This window comes from Megalobrama amblycephala, linkage group LG20, assembly GCF_018812025.1.
Source record: "Megalobrama amblycephala isolate DHTTF-2021 linkage group LG20, ASM1881202v1, whole genome shotgun sequence".
Lineage (NCBI taxonomy): Eukaryota > Metazoa > Chordata > Actinopteri > Cypriniformes > Xenocyprididae > Megalobrama > Megalobrama amblycephala.
Window position 1 is genome coordinate 7,944,157 of NC_063063.1, and position 21,989 is coordinate 7,966,145.

At 34.8% G+C, this 21,989-nt stretch overlaps 1 protein-coding gene across 1 annotated transcript; it reads left to right on the forward strand.

Moving 5' to 3' along the window:
* Positions 1–18,769: 18,769 nt before the first annotated feature.
* Positions 18,770–21,908, forward strand: pyyb (peptide YYb). Its single transcript, XM_048170900.1, has 4 exons — positions 18,770–18,915; positions 19,192–19,379; positions 21,355–21,432; positions 21,585–21,908. The coding sequence occupies exons 2-4, from the start codon at positions 19,192–19,194 to the stop codon at positions 21,604–21,606; spliced, it is 288 nt and encodes a 95-aa protein (XP_048026857.1). The 5' UTR covers positions 18,770–18,915; the 3' UTR covers positions 21,607–21,908.
* Positions 21,909–21,989: the final 81 nt, after the last annotated feature.

Genomic DNA, 21,989 nt, shown 5'->3' on the forward strand with positions numbered 1-21,989 from the left:
ATGCAAGTTTATATCATGCAATTCTGACTATAGACTGAAATTGCAATTGCAAGTTATAAAGTAAGTATAACTGTGAGATAGAAACTGAATTGTACTTTATAACTTGCAATTGTGAGTAAACGAGCTAGAATTGTGAGATGTAAACTTGCAATTGTGAGGAAAAACAACGGAGGACGGTCCATCAACCTCCACTGTTACACGAGCTAAAAGACTGAGACTAGATGAAGATGTGGAGCACCCAAAGCCGGTCCACTGGACTTGGACTCAAAGGAACTGCGTTTGGGCAGGCCGACGAAAAGTGCGGAGAGATCTCTTAAAGACTAGCGATGAGACTTCTAAACCTGAAGGAGGCTGCGTTGACATCGAAAGCAGGGTGACACAGAGCATTTTGGAGAAAGGAAAAAAGTCTGAATTGTGAGATAATTGCCTTTAAAATTGTTTTATTCCATGGCAAAATAAGCTTCCATAGATATTTGCATGCATTTGATGAATTCTATATTAATACTATCAATAGCCTTCAGATATTCTTATAGGAACTATATACAGGTCTCTTGGTGGAACAGACCAAACTTGGTGGATATCAAACTTGATATCCATATCAATAAATCACATATATTGTGTTTAAGTATTTAAGCATATTTTAAAGGTGCCCAAGAATGCTTTTTCACAAGATGTAATATAAGTCTAAGGTGTCTCCTGAATGTGTCTGTGAAGTTTCAGCTCAAAATACCCCAGAGATTTTTTTTTAATTAATTTTTTTAACTGCCTATTTTGGGGCATCATTAACAATGCACTGATTTACACTCAGCGCCGCCCCCTTAAATCGCGTGCTCCCTGCCACACGAGCTCTCGACTATATTACAGCGCATTTACAAAGTTCACACAGCTAATATAACCCTCAAATGGATCTTTACAAGATGTTCTTCGTGCATGCTGTATGCATGCTTCGAATTATGTGAGTAAAGTATTTATTTGGATGTTAACGTTTTATTCTGAGTGAATTTGAGGCTGTCCTCCGTGGCTAACAGCTAATGCTACACTGTTGGAGAGATTTATAAAGAATGAAGTTGTGTTTATGCATTATACAGACTGCAAGTGTTTAAAAAATGAAAATAGTGACGGCTCTTGTCTCCGTGAATACAGTAATAAACGATGGTAACTTTAACCACATTTAACAGTACATTAGCAACATGCTAACGAAACATTTAGAAAGACAATTTACAAATATCAGTAAAAATATCATGCTATCATGGATTATGTCAGTTATTATTGCTCCATCTGCCATTTTTCGCTGTTATTCTTGCTTACCTAGTCTGATGATTCGGCTGTGTGCAGCTCCAGACATTAATACTGGCTTGTGTAATTCCTTGAACATGGGCTGGCATTATGCAAATATTGGGGGCGTACACCCCAACTGTTGCGTAACAGTCGGTGTTATGTTGAGATTCGCCTGTTCTTCGGAGGTCGTTTAAACAAATGAGATTTATATAAGAAGGAGGAAACAATGGAGTTTGAGACTCACTGTATGTCTTTTCCATGTACTGAACTCTTGTTATTTAACTATGCCAAGGTAAATTCAATTTTTGAATCTAGGGCACCTTTAAAGCTGGTATGTCTGTATTTCAGTGGTTTGCATGGTTGCCAGGTTTGTGTCACAAAACTAGACCAATGGCCAATCAAAAATAGCCCAAATGTAGCCCAATAACCACATCTTAAATATCAACTCAGAATATGCCATTCCCATACCTAAAATACAAATTTTTACAGTAACTTGCGCAAATTGAAAACCACTATATTGTTGAGATCACAAACAGCTCAAAGACTCCCCACCATTTGCTGTCCTTTTGGCAAAAATGGTATAAAATCCACCTGTATACTCAATTAACAGTCATATTGTGATGTAATCAAACTATCTAATATGATTTCAATATTAACAAATTGTGAGTTTAATATTTTATCAAATATATTGAGACATGATGGTGACATGAAAATGTGTAACAGGAATGACCCACCTGCGGTAAATTCAGTAACACACCTTGTATGGCTTTTTCACTTAATTACTTATCGAATATTTTTTTCCATCTTAATATTCAAGACCTGTTCTACCCATCAGCCTGATGTCCATATGGTGGACCTTATTGCCGTAAGACATGGTTTGAATGGGAAACCTGTGAGTACTTTGGAATGAGAATTTAAAGGTGTGTGCAGAGATAAATGACAGTAATTACACAATGAGGCATGCTGCTTCATTACAGCTGCTGGATATGACACTGGAGGATTAGTCACAAATGAACAGCACACATCCTGCCTTATTTCATGGATGCAAGAGTAATTAAGAGAGATAAAATGGAGGCGGTAATAGTATTTTTCTCATTTTTATTGTTGGAAAGGAGTTGTTGGGAAATGTAGGAGAGATACACAAAACTAAACCTGATTCAAATGCAACTGTTTGGTTCTCTTTGATGCATTCAGTTTGATATTCAAGTATTAATATCAATATTCTGTGGTGTTTTGGTATATTTGCTGGTTTTGAGCATGTATCTATTTTTGGGTATTATGATTGTTTTATGGTCATTACAGATGAGGTCAATAGTGACATCTGTCAGTTGATTTTTTTTTTTCTTAGTTGTTGTTTCAGAGGGTCCATTTAGGAAGAGGACTATCAATGTTTAAAATAAACAAATAAAATGTAATAAATGTAATAATAAAATTAAATAAAAATGTATGGAGTAAACCATTACAGACGCATCCTGTATCTCTCTACACAGAAAAGAAAATGTAAAAACAATTTTCACTTAAAAATTGCTAGTAAATTTTTTGTGTGTAGTGTCCTGCAAATGCTTACATGGTATGCTGATATATATGTAATATTGTCATCTTTCTTGATTAGTTGATCTGATTTATATTTTCAAATGCTGTGCTCTTTTAACCCTAAACTAGATATTTTGTCATTGAAAATAATTATGTGACTGAACATAATTTATAATTATATAGGTAAATAAAATGTATGTTCATATATAGATTTGAATGGGTTTTTTTGCCCATTAAAACATGACAATTTTTGAGCCATGTGGATTGTAATCACAATTTTTTTTGTTTATTAAAAATAAATATATTAATCCTTTAATACGTGAATTATGATGACCACAGTCAGGATTTTTTTTTTTTTTTTTTTTTTTTTTTTTTTTTTTGAAAAACAAAATTTGATTTGTTTTAAATAAATTTTACAATGTGATTTTCAGATGTAAACTGGAATGGAATGTTTTTAACTGAAGACATACTGTATAAAGCATAATATAGTAATAGCACAGTAATACTGTGTATATTAAACAAATGAATTAAATGATATAAAATAATGTAAAAACTATCAAATATATGGGTCATTGATGAATAAAGTTTTTAAAAGTGTAAAAAAACACACAAAAAAACAATGGAGATATAATTAATTTTGAAGTTTTTTTAAGTGTTAACAATGAGATTGTGGTTTTTATAATCAATTAACACTGCTTTTGTCATTTTTTACAAGATGGACAAAATTAGTCACCAAAAAAGTCATTCGGTGTAACCAAAATTTCAGTTTTACCGAATTACATTTTTGTTTATACAGAATGACGATATTTTCAAACAATGCTAACAGCTAGCTAGCAAAAGGACAATAAAAAAGTGTCACAACATTTTTCATGTTTTATAGCGGTTGTACCAAATGAACTGATGTTTCAGGACATGCGTATGAGCAAGTGAAAACGTTAATTTTTCAAACAGTTAAGAGAGAATTAGTTACTTTGCTTCATGACCATGTGGTCCTTTGCAGGCGTCTGAATGATGTCACATCCTGTCACATGATATTCAATGCATGACTTGATCCAAAATGGTCCATTTATATTGGTTACTCCAAATGACATCAATAAAATTATTTTTTCTCATAACAAAGCAACAACTTTTACACATAATTTTAATACAATTTTGCTCTATGTTTATATATGATGTCATAAAATCATGCTAGAATAAAAAATATATACATTTATTACATTTTAAGATGTTTTAATCACAAATGAAATGGCTGTATTGGCCTTTGGACGGTTAAACCGAATGACCTTTTGACACTTCAAAATCTTTAAAATACCTTGTAGCAAAATATGATTAAAACCTTTTGGATTTGATAAAAGAGATCTAGTTGTACTACCTTACATACTTTGGATGTCATATCTTTGTTTTTTATTATTATTAAGGCCTTTGGACAAAAAAATGACATATACATTGACCCATATACAAATAATATAATACAGCTTCATTTATTGCAAACACAGTTAAGTTTGTTCCAGTTCAACCAGTAAACAGAGAAGTACTTCATTTTAATGTCACGTGTCTTTGATATCAGAATGTGAGGATGCGATTCCATCAAAGATCTACAACCGGTGAAGGTACAACTCTGGAGATCCAACTCAGACTATGTAGAAAATGCTCACAGTCCAGTCTATCAGAGTACATTGATTTACCTTTATTAGCTGATAATTCTGATTGTTCAAAATGGTCAAATTTAGCCTTCCTCTCTGACAAAACCTCAGACTGAAATCTATTTTGATCTGTTTATGTTTTCAGACTGTGGAAAAACTAGCGATCAAGTGTTTTCAAATCTCATCTGAAATCAGCAGTTTTGGGGGTAACATATTACAAGTAACATGCATATTACTTTTTTAATGTAACGAGTAAAGTAATGCATTACAAGTAATGTGCATTACATATTCAGATTACTTTTTTGACGTTGAGTAAAGTAACGCATTACAAGCATTATGTAATCAGATTACTTTTTACTTTTTTTGACGTATCTGCAAATTACAATCTAATATCACTAGGGCTGGGCGATATATCGCATGAGATTGTCACGCGCATTTCGTCAGTAAAGCCGGTTCCCTGATTACCGTGAAATCGCCATCACCTGCTTTCAAATGGAGCGGCATTTAATAGACAGAGCCGTAGTTCACTGACAAGCTACGCAATATCGCGTTCACTATCGCAGATGAATCGCCTTCGATAATGAACGCGATATTGCATAGCTTGTCAGTGAACTACGGCTCTGTCTATTAAATGCCGCTCCATTTGAAAGCAGGTGATGGCGATTTTGCGGTAATCAGGGAACCGGCTTTACTGACGAAATGCGCGTGACAATCGCATGCGATATATCGCCCAGCCCTAAATATCACATACATTTACAGCAAAAAAAAAAAAAGATTATGAAAATGGCCTTTTAATTATCTGCCCACTGTGACCTCTATGTGTGAATGGGTTAAGTTGGGATTTGGCTGGTGTGTATGGTAAATGTACCCTAAAGCACCAGACCAAAATGTCTTGACAGTTGTGTATTGAACTTTGTTAAAAGGTCTTTTATTTTTTTTGTTCTTATCTTGTCTAGCACAAAGTGCGCCAAAAAAAGGTACAGCTGAGCTGTGAGGACAAAATTGTCAAGAAGTTAGCTAAGTTTGACAAAACTTTTATAAATAAACCAAATAAAACATCATTTTGTGTGGCGCATTTGCAAATTTGAAATGAATTCGTAATATATTACAACGTATCGTGACTGAATTAATCCATTTGGACCTGTTGCATAACTTTAGGTAATCAGTATACTAGTAATGACACTGAAGGGTCTAGATGTCCATTGTATTTTTAAAGAGTCTAAATGAAAGGTCTAGTTTTTTAGGCTCAAATGTAATGGCACCATATACATGTAAAGATGTAATCTCTCTTGGGGGAGCAAATTTGTCTAAATTCAATTTCTTTTATTAGTAATATGTCAGGATACTTTCTGAGATGAGATTTTATTGTTAAAAAGCAAAAACGTATTTACCCTAGACCAGGCACAAAAACACATTTAAGCTGTAAATCTTTAACTGCACATCAACTGGTATTTATCTGTTTTAATAAGAGGATGCTAACTGAAGAAGAAAGAATTACATTGTTCTGTAACCTGAGGTTGACTCTCTTGGGAAATCAGTTGGATTGTGTGCATTACGAGTCATTTAGGGGGATTATATCATTATAGTGTCAGTTGAGTAACTTTACTTATTTGTTGTCAGCTGCTATTTATATCCCAGTGGGAGATTTAACATGTCAATGAAACAGCTCCACAATAGTGAGGGCAGTGTGAAGAGGGCATTTCTTCACCATTTAACTGCGAGCCAGTGTTTTTAGCAATATTTGGAAACCATTTCAGTTCCCAGTCCCTAACATACCTCTTATGTGGTTAACCTTTGAGCAATTTTAAGTTTAAGTCATGGGACTTAAAAGGTTAATTCACCCAAAATTGAAAATTCCGTCAGTAATTACTCACCCCCATGTGACCTTCATTCATCTTTGAATTTGTTCATCAGTTTGATACACACTTCAAACCGCTGATTCGAAACAAAAGATTTGTAAGGTTTCGAAGCTTCATGAAGCTGTGTTTTGAAATCGCCCATCACTATAGATATTATTGAATAAAGTTATTTCGGTTTTTTTGGCGCACAAAAAGTATTCTCGTTGCTTCATAACATTAAGGTTGAACCGTTGTAGTCACAGGAACTGTTTTAAATATGTCTTTAGTAGCTTTCTCGGCATTGAAAGTGTTAGTTAACTTGCTGTCAATGCAGGCCTCACTGAGCCATCGGATTTTATCAAAAAGTATCTTAATTTGTGTTCCGAAGATGAACGAAGGTCTTACGGGTGTGAAACGACATGAGGGTGAGTAATTAATGACAGAATTTTAATTTTTGGGTGAACTAACCCTTTAAGGGCTGTTAATGGATTAAAATTTTTAATCAAGATTAATCACACCCTTTTTAGAATAGAAATTTAGAAACAGAAGAAATAAATAGAAGGTGCTTGCACCATTATCTAGATGTTCTGTCAGTGTGATAAACTCCCGACTTCTAAAATCGACCTTTGCGTGATGTAAATGACTTTAATGATGCAATTTCACGAGCCTGAAAGATTTTGAATTAATTGCATGCCTTAATGTTGAAAGCCCTACTTACTACCAATCTAATTTGAAAAATAATGAACTTAGTCACAATTATATAGGTTACTTGTCTTTATTGTGGTGTGTAATGCAAAGTAAATTTCAAATAAAACATTTATTTTATTTTAATATTTATTTTATCTTAAAATAAATTTTGCATTTTTAATGTAATGAGTTATATAGTGTAATAATTTAAAAATACTTTCATTTTATTCAAATTAAAATATGATTTTACCATCTATGTAATTTGCGTGAACATATTGTATTGATGGTTTCTACGGCCTTGTAGTTTGAATCTAAGGTGGGAAAATAAGAGTTCAGCAGTAACCTTTTCAGAAGAAATGATAATAAATCTCTTGAAATTTCCTTAGAATGGCATCTATTATTAACTCAGTGCAGATATACAAAGTTTCATCATAAAACAGTATCAGTTTTCACTATGACCTTCATCATTCCGTTGTTTAGCATCCTACGTTATGGCCACTCTCTCTCTCACACACACACACTATATTAAGTTTCACTTATCTGAAATGTGCATAAAAGTAATGTAAAGTATGTTAAACTCTTTTTAAAATGTTCCTGACTGACATTATGCTATCAGTGTTCTTCTTTGTCTCTCTCAGGTCATCAAGCTCTCTCAGGTCGTCTCTCTGAACTGAATCAGCTCATGTAAACATGCTAGTCTGCTACCAAAGCACTCTGCTCACATTAGTGAGGCCATAACACATGATAAGACTGATAATAATTCCATGTTTTCCTCTGACTCTCTGTAACATTACCCCTGAGACAGGAGGACAGCCATAAATACAGGAAGTTTCAGGATTTTGTGCGCGTAAGTGGAAGACCTCACGGTAGCAAAGATGAAACAATGAACCATTGCAGCTTTTCATAAATGGTCATAAATGGCTTTTTAGTCTAGAGTTCTTCTCTTTGGCTCCTTTCTGTCTGAATGATGGCAGTGAACTATTTTTGCTTGCTGTCTGAATGTGTCTATTTTCCATGTGTATTTTCTCTTCGCTAGGCTTCACACACAAACATAACCTTAGCTAAAAATTACTTAATACATATTAATTTCACAAAGATTTAAAGACAGCTGAACATTTTTTCATCATCAATCATCAATATATTTTAACAGATGTAAAAATATGGCCCAGTGTACCGTGTGGCATATGAAGGAATTTTCTGGATTGATTTTTTTCAGGACCTTACCTAGATTTTGAATTACACACATATGAGAAAGGAATAAGAAAATGTAAAATTTGTAGGACAGTGCTGATGCATCTCATGCCACTTACCCTTAAAAAGCACCCATTAGACATTTGGTGTGTAAGCTGTGCACTCTAAAAAATAATTGTAAAAAAAAAAAAACGTAACAAATTTACAAAATACCGTTTTCCACTGAAACAGTAATATACCATAAATACAATGCATTCTTGGTAATATTTGTTGTTTTAAGAAAAGAGGCCTATAGGCTATGTTCTCGAAAATGACAAATAACATTACACAGAATGCATTGTAATATACTGTAAAAACAATGCATTCTGGGTAATATTTGTTGTAATCCTATAGATTACTGTCTCTAAAACGACAAATAATATTACCTAGAATGCATTGTTTTTACGGTATATTACTGTTTCAATGGAAAGTGGTATTTTACTGTGTAAATTTGTTTTTTGTTTTTTTACAGTTATTTTTTAGTGTGTTTACATATAAATTCAATTAAACTGTTTAATGACATTGGTGCATTTTGTATTTTAAAGAAGTATTCAGTCACAGAAAAAGAGAACCAGAGAAACTGAGAGGACCGTGCAACATGAAGCCACTGCTCATAGAGCGTGTGAGTACTGAACTGAGTTGATTTTGCCCTCTAATTGGGCTTGAACGGTTAAATACTTACACAAAGGCCTACTTATGTGTCAAAATGCCCGTTTTTACAAGTATCCTCATGAATACAGTCATTTATATCTTAAAGGGAACCCCTGGTGTTAAGACTTGTATGTTTTCATCCTCACTAATTTTTCACTCTGGCTCAAATTGAAAAGGCTGATCGGGTTTTAAAAGGAACCCTGCAGATATTAAGACCCGTATGCATTAAGGCAGGAGCACATCAAGCCGACGCCGATGAACTAGTGGCGACGAAAGCAGACTGCAGGGTTGGCTCACGTTGGCAGCGTCTGTGTCCAAAGTTGGCCTGACACACCAAACCGACGCTCGACAGCCAACGGCCAAGTAGCACGTCTGTTCTGTGCCTGCGCAAGATGAAATGCCTTTCCAAACCAGCAGGTGGCAGTAGCTGAACAGGCAATCAGAATGATCAGATGGCCCGACGAGCTCAGACGCCGATTCAACATGTCGAATCGGCCAGAAAAAAACAAAAACTGCCCGATGGCCGACTGTCGGCTTGGTTTGTTCCTGCCTTTAGCCTACTAGATTACAGTTGCACCAAAACATACTGATAAAAAGCCTCAGTCATCAGGGCTAAAGTGAAGAGAACAAAGACGCTGTTAGGAAGTTTTATTCATCCACATTCTGCACAACTTCCCATTCTTTTCTCCTCTTATCGCTAGTAAAGCAGTAAAGACTTACATCACTTCTCTTGTGGCTTATCGACTGAAAATTACAACCAAAAGCTGCACAATGTGGCATCGTATATTATATTCCGAGTTGTGTTGCGTTAAAAATAGCAATATGACAGTGTCAGTAGAGCAGTGAGTGCAACCATTTGATGTCACCGACATTGAACACAAACAAATTGGTGCCGCCCATTGTCCATATATGTCATGGATTTTTTAAATAACGTAAATCTTTCATGGGTTTTCAACTACATTTCAGTAAGAGACATCATTTACATTATATTAAGCCTTATAACACCAGGGGTTCCCTTAAAGTGAACATAAACAATGAAACAAAACACAACCATAGGGTCGTAACATGAGAAAGAAAACACGTGTAACAGTATATTGGATCCGTGCATTCGGTCTTAAAGTGACAACAGCCTAATAAACCTGCTGCTGTCTGTGTCATTAAATCAAACAACAAAAGAGAGAAAATATATCACTGCTCTTGACTGAATCACTTTTGTAACTTTAATAAGAATAAATGTATATTTAATTCACACAGTGAAGACTACATAAAATCACTCATATTGTGATATAAGATTTTGGTCATATCACCCACCAGTGTAAACAAACTGTTTTCTTTTGTAACTGCCATGTGCGACATTTTACTTCCTTAATTTTGTTTTCCTGATCTAACCTGTTTATTTTTTCATGCCTATTCTATCACTCCTTTTCCCCACACATAGTTTTAGGATTCTTTATTTAATTACATTTTATGCCAAGTGGAATTATTACACACAATCCCGCTAAAATCAATACAATTACAACAAGCTCCATGGTAAAAAGGTGTTTCCAGTATTGATCAGAAACTATAACACCATTTATTTTCATATGAATGTATCTACATTGAACATGCAGATGACACTCAGATCAAAACGTTTCTTATGTTGAGTTCATCCGAGCACCCCTCTCATCTGCAAAACAATCATCGCCTCAGAGGATATTATTTGTAGTTATCATAGCGTAAACACTCAGCCAATCAGTTTGTGCTTATATTATCTGCCGTGGCTTTCTCAGTGTTTATTCATACTGATAAGCTGAAGTGTGAGTATCAATATCTACTGTGTGTTGTTTCTCCTCATTGACTTTTATGGTTGCACTGGTTGGGCGACTCCAACCACCGATACAATCCTAAAAATTTTACAACAGAAGCCTTGGGAAATGGTTCTGTAAATTGTATGCGTAATATAAACAGTGAAACAAACAATCTGTATCAGATTATAGGCTGATCATATTTATATTTGCAAAAGAAAATGTCCTCAAGAAAACATGTACAGACCACCACTGTGACATACACAATTTCTATATGGCTTCATGATCTGCCATGACATGAGGATTTACACTTTAATCTATTCCTGCATTTATGGGATCTCATAGAGAAAGTGCCCATGTGCCTTTACTTACCTGCAACAGATGCATTCATATGTTGGAAGAATATAATATGTAATCTAATAACAAGTTGAATGAAGAATATGAGTAGATTTATTAGTTGAGAAGAATTAATTAAAGAAGCATGTTTTTAAAAGATGTAATATAAGTCTTAGGTGTCCCCTGAATGTGTCTGTGAAGTTTCAGCTCAAAATACCCCATAGTCTTTTTTTTATTAATTTTTTAACTGCCTATTTTGGGGCATCATTATAAATGCACCGATTCAGGGTGTGCGGCCCCTTTAATTCTTGTGCTCCATGCCCCAAGAGCTTGCGCTTGCCTTAAACAGCATAAACAAAGTTCACACAGCTAATATAACCCTCAAAATGGATCTTTACAAAGTGTTCGTCATGCAACATATCTAATCGCGTAAGTATAGTATTTATTTAGATGTTTACATTTGATTCTGAATGAGTTTGAGGCTGTGCTCCGTGGCTAAAGCTAACATTACACACTGTTGGAGAGATTTATAAAGAATGAAGTTGTGTTTATGAATTATACAGACTGCAAGTGTTTAAAAATGAAAATAACGACAGTCTTGTGTCCGTGAATACAGTAAGAAACGATGGTAACTTTAACCACATTTAACAGTACATTAGCAACATGCTAACGAAACATTTAGAAAGACAATTTACAAACACCACTAAAAATATGATATCATGGATCATGTCAGTTATTATCACTCCATCTGCCATTTTTCGCTATTGTTCTTGCTTGCTTACCTAGTCTGATGATTCAGCTGTGCACAGATCCAGACGTTAATACTGCCTGCCCTTGTGTAATGCTTTGAACATGAGCTGGCATATGCAAATATTGGGGGCGTACATATTAATGATCCCGACTGTTACGTAACAGTCGGTGTTATGTTGAGATTCGCCTGTTTTTTGGAGGTCTTTTAAACAAATGAGATTTATATAAGAAGGAGGAAACAATGGAGTTTGAGACTCACTGTATGTCATTTCCATGTACTGAACTCTTGTTATTCAACTATGCCGAGGTAAATTCAATTTTTGAATCTAGGGCACCTTTAATTAAGTATACAACAGAGGTGGAAGAGTGAAAACAACATAGCAATTTTAGCTGCTATTCATGAGAAGAATGCAGATATGACTGTCCATAATAATTAATGGCCTCATAATAAGCAACAGAGTGCTGCATGAATAAAGACCATTTGTAGACCAAAACCCGGAAACGAGTTAGTATTATAGCACTTCTGATTCCATCGTCCAGAAGTCAGTGGGTTTTTTTAATGGGTTTTTGTTTAAAAGCCTGAAATATGCTCTGTGGTGAACACAAGCTCAAGATATTTTCACATTTTATTCTACAACATAAAATATATCAGTACTCTTTTGTGATTTTTAAAGCTTTTACTTCACTTGAAAAAGGCGGTTGCTAACAAGTGGTTAAATGTAACTACTGCAGAGGAAAATGTTTTTTAAAAAAAGACTGAGTTGTCAGAAACTTAGTGATGGTGATGTCACATGACCGGGGTGTAGTTTGTTTATAGAAAACGTTTAGCTTTTTACATCTGTTGATTGTATTTGGGCTTCATTCATAAAAAAATTCATAAGAGCTGTGTTCATTTGTGAAGATTATCATAATGAACAAAATGTGTGAAAATCATAACATTTTGGTGGTCAGAGAGCTCTGCAATAATCCAAAAACCAATGGAAAAATCCTATTAAGGGAACTGGCCTACAAAAATATGTCATTGTTGATGACAGAAATATATAAATTCTATCTCAATCTCATGAGAAATTGTAACTATGTTAATTATATGTCATTGATCTCATCATATGAATTTGTACGATGTGATTTGTACAGAATTATATGAGTTTTTAGAAAAAATGTAAGCATTAAGGTCCATTCCTAACCTTAACAATCATAAAAGCAGATCATATGAATGATATCATACAAATTCATATAAATTAGCAGCCAAATTTAATCAAACATAAAATAGTATCATTTCCAAGAGAGTCTGCTAGATTTGTCTGTTCATCCATATTATTTGCAAATGATACATTCCCTAAATCTAAATCCTGACACTTACTAAAATAGTCAAGTTGTTAGTCAATATTTGTAATTTAAGCGATCTGATAGTGCTCTCATTAAAACACTTGAAGATTAATTCCACTGCTAGTTAACTGATCCATATCAAGATGACTATTGATTGACCACCTCTGCCTTCTTTAGTAATCAATGACATATAATTAACATTTCCAGCTCTCATTTTCTTCCGGAGTCTTTATTCTAAATGAATGTGTGTCATTTAGAGATTTGAGAAAATTTTTTAATGAGAAATTTTCATCAAAAGGCCATCATCACAGTTGTGTCATAGTGCGAGAGAACATGCTCACACACAGCAGATCAGGAAGGCCTATTTATCCACACAAATTGATTTATCACTTCCTTTCAGGGCCATTGCTAGCGGGGCGAATGATGGTGATGATTCTAGGGGCCTTAGTCCCGCCCACCAGAACGCAATTTCAACCAAGGGGAAAGGAACGTGATTTAAAGGTACCATAGAACGTCTTTTTAAAAGAAGTTTTTAAAAGAAGTCTGTGAAGTTTCAGCTCAAAATACCCCATAGATTTTTTTTAATTCATTTTTTTAATTGCCTGTTTTGGGGCATCATTAAATATGCACCGATTCAGGCTGCGCGGCCCCTTTAAATCTCGTGCTCCCCTCCCCCGGAGCTCGCGCTTACCTTAAACAGCATAAACAAAGTTCACACAGCTAATATAACCCTCAAAATGGATCTTTACAAAGTGTCCGTCATGCAGCATGTCTAATCGCGTAAGTATGGTATTTATTTGGATGTTTACATTTGATTCTGAATGAGTTTGATAGTATGCTCCGTGGCTAAAGCTAACATTACACACTGTTGGAGAGATTTATAAAGAATGAAGTTGTGTTTATGAATTATACAGACTGCAAGTGTTTAAAAAATGAAAATAATGACAGTCTTGTCTCTGTGAATACAGTAAGAAATGATGGTAACTTTAACCACTTTTAACAGTACATTAGCAACATGCTAACAAAACATTTAGAAAGACAATTCACAAATATCACTAAAAACATCATGATATCATGGATCATGTCAGTTATTATTGCTCCATCTGCCATTTTTCGCTGTTGTCCTTGCTTGCTTACCTAGTCTGATGATTCAGCTGTGCACAGATCCAAACGTTAATACTGCCTGCCCTTGTCTAATGCCTTGAACATGAGCTGGCATATGCAAATATTGGGCTCGTACATATTAATGATCCCGACTGTTACGTAACAGTCGGTGTTATGGTGAGATTCGCCTGTTCTTCGGAGGTCTTTTAAACAAATGAGATTTAAATAAGAAGGAGGAAACAATGGTGTTTGAAACTCACTGTATGTCATTTCCATGTACTGAACTCTTGTTATTTAACTATGCCAATATAAATTCAATTTTTAATTCTAGGGCACCTTTAAAAGGGGACATATCATGAAAATCGGACTTTTCCATGTTTAAATGCTATAATTGGGTCCCCGATGTATCTACCAACCCAGAAAATGTCTCTTCGCTCCCCTTGTGACGTAGAAAGGGGATTTCATTATAATATCACCACCCCTTAATCTGTATGTTTCCACCCACTTTGCCGCCATTTCGTTTTTGCAAGCGACAATGGTGTACCAGTAACACTGGTCCTGAAGTGCAGCTGTCCTGCACAGTTTAGCTACAACCACACTTGAATGTCTTCTGGATTACTAAAGCTACGTGAAGGAAGGTGAGTTGGGTCAGAGCAAAACTCTGCAGGACAGCAGCATTCAAGAACGACCGTCCCTGAGCTTGTGATATGTCTCAGCTATGTAAATATCATCACTGATCTGTTAACGGCTATAATAGTAAAACGCAGAAAACACTTGCAGTCTGTATAATTGTTATAATCTGTATAATGCATCTTCTTTCTTATTGAGTCTCTCCAACAGTGTGTAGCTTTAGCCACGTTAGCCATGCAGCACGCTATCAAACTCATTCAGAATCAAATGTTAGCAAACATATTGGAATCGCAAGCTTGGGGGCGGTTCCAAAAAAAAACATGGGGTAAAAAAAAATACATGGGGTATTTTGAGCTGAAACTTCACAGACATTCTGGGGACACCTGAGACTTATATTACATCTTGTAAAAAATGGGGCATAATAGGTCACCTTTAAAACAAGGGGGAGATCGTCCAACACCACTGGGTTTGTGATGCTGAGACAATAGTGTACAAAGATTGCATTTGGGATTTCTGTGACATATTGCGATGTGTAGCCAAAACATTAAATCCACACCATTAAAGGGTTAGTTCACCCAAAAATGAAAATTCTGTCATTTATTACTCACCCTCATGCCGTTCCACACCCGTAAGACCTTCATTAATCTTCAGAACACAAATTAAGATATTTTAGTTGAAATCCCATGGCTCCGTGAGGCCTCCATAGGGAGCTAAAAACATATTTAAATCGGTTCATGTGAGTACAGTTGTTCAATCTTAATATTATAAAGCGACGAGAATATTTTTGGAGCGCCAAAAAAACCTAAATAACTTATTTAGTGATGGCCGATTTCAGCTGTTGGCAGTTTGACACGCGATCTGAATCATGATTCGACACACTGATTCATTTATGCTCCGATGCTTCATGAAGCAGTCTTTTGAAATCGGCCATCACTAAATAAGTCATTATTTAGTTTTTTTTGGTGCTCTAAAAATATTCTCGTCACTTTATAATATTAATATTGAACCACTGTACTCACATGAACTGATTTAAATATGTTTTTAGTACCTTTATGGATCTTGAGAGAGGAAGTGTCCATTGCTCCCTATGGAGGCCTCACGGAGCTATCAGATTTCAACTAAAATTTCTTAATTTGTGTTCTGAAGATTAACGAAGGTCTTACGGGTGTGGAACGGCATGAGGGTGAGTAATAAATGACAGAATTTTCCTTTTTGGGTGAACCCTTTAAAATTTTAAAAACCCCAAGATGTGTCCTAATCAAATAAAAATAAAAAGTGCAGATAACACATTCATAAAAGAAATGATAGACATAGTGTGTATGGTTCCTTACATCCTGTCCTGCCTCCACTGATAATTTCTTTCTCTTATCCTTTCCCTGATTCCGCCTCTCTCTCTCTCTACATCTGATAATCTCTCCCTGTCTTTCTCCCCTTTGCCGTTGTGATCTGAAATACATTTCATTAAATTAATCATTAGATGCATAAAATAAAGTGGAATGGCTTTACTGGTTTTCAAGAGCCTTCAAACCGTCATCCCCCCAAAATAAAAACTTTCCCATGACCTTAAACATCTGCAGTAACAGCATTCTAATATTACATAACAACACTAAAACCCTGTAAATAACCATTTTTTGTCCCACAAACCATGGCCCAACACGCATTTTTGACTGACTGAAGTACTGTCCCACATTTCCTAAAGTGGGACACTAGGAAATTTGATAAAAATATGAAATATAGTTTATACATACAACGTTTTTTGTAACTATTTTATGATGACAAACATTTCATAAGCCAATAGGCCAAAAAGTAGCAGGATTGTTTTGTTTAAAATAGTTTCATACTCCTTAATATCAGGTTTGTCATTGACCTTTGGGTGGTCTTCACACAAGGTGCTTCCTGTTTGATGATTGCTCCACCCTCATATATGACTAGACATTTGAGAGGTCATCTTATTTTGATCACATGACACCACAGCTTTGGCTAACCTATAGTTTCACTGGCATTTGTGTATTTATGGGGGACCTACAAACACTTGGGTGTCCCACATTAGGGCAATTCACCCTACGTGTCTGCACGAATTCAGCACGCAGTGTGTTCACTCAGCTCCGCACTCTAGTGGATTTACAGAAGCATTTTACATCTATTCATTTAATTAAAGTATTACTTTAGCAGACCCTTTTACAAACACGACTCATGAATAGTATTATTCGCAGTGCAAAATCCTAACTTTCAAAAAGACCTTGTTCAATGGAAGCTATACTTTTCGAAAATGACACAGTGTATTCAGTGGGTAAGGCTACCTGGGTGCTGATCATTCGTCTGACACAACATTGACAACACATCTTTCAGAAAAAGAGTCCTATAGTGACAAAAAGTTACGGAAAACGTGCTTTAATTAAAATTAGATGTTATGTTAGGAAATTAAGATTAAAAAGCCACATTTTCATTCACAAAAATAATATGGCGAATGAAAAAGTTCAATAAGCCACCAAAGGCTGTATGCTGATTTTACACATTTTTAGGCTACGTCGTGTAAAACGTATTATTAACCAATGTTCAATAAGTAGTTAAAGGTATTTCTAATAATAACCATAAACAAGTAATATTCAAACTGTATACTGTTTTTGTTTCCCTATAACAAATTAGTAGGCCTACATTATTGAAAAATTCACCTGTTATGAACTTGAGTTGTGTGTGTGTGTATATGGACTATTTTACAATGGCTTCAAACACAAACACAGCTGATCCAATCAGAATTTGGAATCTCAAACTATTAAATAGGCCTTGATCATTCCATTCTAGCCGAAATACAGTTCCTAGAGATACTGAACTGCAAGGAACCCATTGACATCTATTATCCTTATAGTTTACATGTCAAAGAATATAACTTCCTTCCTTTTGCTTAATAAAATGATGTTTTAATGAAAATTGATGCCCTTAATAATTTTATTATGCAGCAACCATGTTATAAAAACAATAAGGCACTTGAGGCCATGCTGTATTGTGAATACACCCTTCATTTTGTGCTAAACCAGTGCCCATTATAATAATATTCACAATATTTACCTTATTGCTGAATTATGTAGCATAAAATTATAAAAGCTTGTTCCGCCACAGAATAAAAAATGTAACCCTTAAATGCATGACTGTTTCGCCAATCATTCTTACATATTCGGGTCTTTATCGACCCGGATCTATATCTAACACGGAAGGATCTCTACCTGTCGTGATAATATAAAACTCCTCTGATATTAGAGTAACAATTACAGAAGAATAAAATAAAGCATATTTTGTTACCTTTTGGAGCTTGAAAGGGCTCCGTTTGAGCAGATGTTTTATGCCATCATCACTGTCCTCGTCAGAGCTCATTTCCCAGTAAATTCAGCAAATAATGGGCTAGTTTTATGTTTGAGGTCACGAATATGAGCCCATTCGCGATCTCAAACGTATTCTCAAAACTATATAATTTTCAACATTTTCAAAATCAATATTTCGATCGCTGCCACCTTGTGGAATAAACACCTCGGGTCGTTTGAGACCCTATACAATTTTTACAAAAATGAATACAAAAATAATCATTCTTTTATAATTGTATTTTTTTTTTTTTCTTGTTATATTCTTTATAATGATTTGATTGAGGAATACCAAGAAGGTTGATGTCTAACTTTAAAAAATGAACGAGGAGGAGGGTAGTGAATGACGTCCCGGGTCACTAAAGACCCGAGGTATGCATTTAAGGGTTAAAAAATGTAATTGCGACTTTTATTTCATGATTTTGACTTCTTTTTTACTTTTTATTTCATGGCAGAAACAAGCTTCAGTTTTAGGAGGTATAATTTCAGAACCAAAATGTAAGTTTAAGTAAATGTGTAGTTCTAGTACAGCTGTCTTGTTAATGTTCAGAGTCTCATAGATATTGAGATCACAGGGTCAGATGGCTTGTGCCAATGACTCATTAGTTCATCATTAACACTGGTGTGTGTAAGTGCTGGGTGGGGTTTGGACCTCCCTCTGGGGTCTCTTGAGCTATAAAAGCACCATGGTCTGTTGAGAGAAGAGCAGATCAACGCCAACAACCAACATCAGCTCTACACAATTCTTCTGGGCCTGAACATCTATTGCAGAGTAAGTAGCATTCTGCTTCTTTCACTCTTTATTTGATGATAACTTCAACATAACAGCATCCGAATCAGGACCATGGATAGCTCTGTAACAAAATACATCAGTGAGTGAACTTGACAAAACCATTCAGCACTGAGAATCTTTTGAGGCAGATAGAGATAGAGTTGAAACTCTACAGGAAATGTTTAATAGTATCTTTGAAATGTTCTGTAGACCTTAAGACTTCAAAGGTGCATCCTACTTTGTATGAATCCCAAAGGTTTTCTCTCTGTCTATCAGATGGCAAGTACACTGAGATCCTGGACCGTGCCGCTGGCTCTTTTGCTGTGTGTCATAGTGTGTCTCAGCAGCTTGGCTGAAGCTTACCCACCCAAACCTGAACCTCCAGCCGGAGATGTGGGTCCAGAGGAGATGGCCAAGTACCACACGGCTCTAAGACACTACATCAACCTCATCACGCGACAGAGGTAAGGCTACAATTACCCGTGTGTTAATTTGCGAATAATTACATGGGTAACACTTTACAATAAGGTTCCATTTGTTAACATTAGTTAACTACATTAGTTAACATAAACTAACAATGATAAATACTTGTACTAATGTTAATTTGAACATTTACTAATACATTATTAAAATCAAAAGCTGTATCTGTTAATATTATTTAATGGACCTGAGCTAACATGAACAGTTAACTAATGTTAACAAATATGAATTAATAAATACAGCAACAAACGTTTTGCTCATTGTTAGTTAATGTTAACTAACCTTATTGTAACGTGTTGCCATTACATGTGTCAGTGCAGATTTTAGTAGATGCAAATAGTAGCACTGGTTAGTAATAATAATATAACAACTTTCATTAATAATTGTCAGAACATGATATATGCAGTACTTAAAACTGTACTTTAACTAAAGGGAAATGTCATGAAATTTTTTATATATCCGGTAACAGTATTTAATTTAATTTAACATTATTTAATACATTAATCTTCTGATAATGAACAACATTTTACAGTATTTATTAATGTATATTAATGTTAAATTCTGTATTATTAATATTATTAACATTAGTTAACATCAATTAACATTGAAAAATAAATATGATAGGCCTATATTTATAAATTAACATTAACCTAGATTATTAATGTTTGTTCATTTCTTACAATTGGAAATTATTAAACAGTGTCACAGTTGCGCAGAGTCTGTTGTCTTAGAGACAATCATAGTTCATAAGCAGTAGAAGAAATTCTGTGTAAATTGTTTGTAAAAGCATCTTACATAAATGGTCACACTGGACTAAATGCAACAACATCTTATTTTACAAACAATTTATACACATTTTTTTTGTTGTTGTTGTTGCTCGTAATTCATGATTAAAGCCCAATGTACGGATGCAACCCAAGGGGAGTAAGTTCAGATGATTCTTGAAATATGATTCTGTATAAAAAGCAGAAAACAGCTAATGGCCCAACAAAGATTTTCAGATGATAATGGAGAGTATGATGTCTGTATTAATGGAATCATTTCTAACACTCTCTCTCTGTCTTTCTCTCTTGCTCTCATCATAATGACATCATTTATGCGAACCAGTGTATTGTTGTTTTTCACATCACATTTTCCAGTCATTGGGTTATTACTTGAGCCTTTATTAAATTTGTTTAAATATATCCCTCACAAAAAGTACTATAGCAGGTACAGTTATGGTATTAAATGTTGATGTCATAGTACTTGATGATATATATATATATATATATATATATATATATATATATATATATATATATTTTTTTTTTTTTTTTTTTTTTTTTTTTTTGCCAATTAGAGCTTCATCATTCTAAGGAAATAAACTGAATTGATTTGAATTCAATCCCACTGATTGAGACTAAACTCAAATCTATTTTACAGTTTAAACAAAACCTCTTTTTTTTGCATGAGTTCATGGTTTAACCAAATTGAGCGTTGCTATGTTTTTATCTGAACACTCACATATGTGCGAGGGGTGGGCTGAGTTGCCAGATATCCTTCAACCTGTATGTAACCCCTCATTATTGTGCTGTGCACTAAGATAGATTGTTATTAAGTGGGATTAACATGTCTGGTAACGTCTCTGATGATCCATGCTAGAGATCTACCCTGATATTTTCTGCAACACGTTTAACCTTAAAAGGCCACAATTAAATGGCATTCATGTGTTATTTTGGTTCTGTTTCTTGCTGATTTCCTTATTTCTCTGAATTTATCTATATTTATCTTAAAGATCTTTTATTTAAATCAGGAAGTTGGATTGTAATCCTTTTTGGTGCTTGTTTGTTCATCATTATCCTGTTGCTCATTATTATGTAATATGAACAAACTTCTAACACTAATTAAGCACATAATTTGTGCTACAGACCTGAATGACACCTCAAATCATGCTCATAAATCTTGCTTCTCATTCTTCAGATATGGGAAGCGATCCACCCCTGAGGCCGCTGTGGCTGAGCTGCTGTTCGGCGATGATGAACAGGACGTCAGGCCCCGGTGAGCAGTGAGGGAAAATGCTGGAATATCGTAGTTACTCTTATAGCTTTGTATCACTGTTGTATTTAATCACAGATACCAGTTACAGTCCAGAGATATTCAGACAAACCCCTGGTGGAGATGTGAAAATATGTGTTTTTGTGTTTGTGCAGCGTGGAAGACTTGTTATGGTGAGGATGCGACTCCTCTCTCCTCCTCTGTGGTTGGTGGTGCCTTGGCTTTCTTCATCCATCTCTATGAAAATAAATGAACAGCAGAAACCAGCATGAGCCAAACCCTCATCAAAATGAGGCTCCAAAAACACCTCATGATCTGTACATCTCTGTCAGCCTCTTTCTTTCTCTTTCTCTTTCTCTTTCTCTTTCTCTTTCTCTTTTCTCTTTCTATAATTGAATTTACTCTTTGTGAAAGACAATTGTAAATAATTTATTATTCACTGACAAAATTGACAATAATAAAAATAACTGAATGTTGAATGCTTGATTCCTCCCTTTATTTATGCATTTACATGGTTTAATTTATTTACCTACCTTTTCTTAAACAAATAAAGTGAGATT

Bases quoted from the DNA above. Each gene is read 5' to 3' on its own strand.
- pyyb (XM_048170900.1), top strand. From the start codon at position 19,192: ATGGCAAGTACACTGAGATCCTGGACCGTGCCGCTGGCTCTTTTGCTG. The intron at 19,380-21,354 runs GTAAGGCTACAA...CTCATTCTTCAG, and splicing joins AACCTCATCACGCGACAGAG to ATATGGGAAGCGATCCACCC. The intron at 21,433-21,584 runs GTGAGCAGTGAG...GTGTTTGTGCAG, and splicing joins GAACAGGACGTCAGGCCCCG to CGTGGAAGACTTGTTATGGT.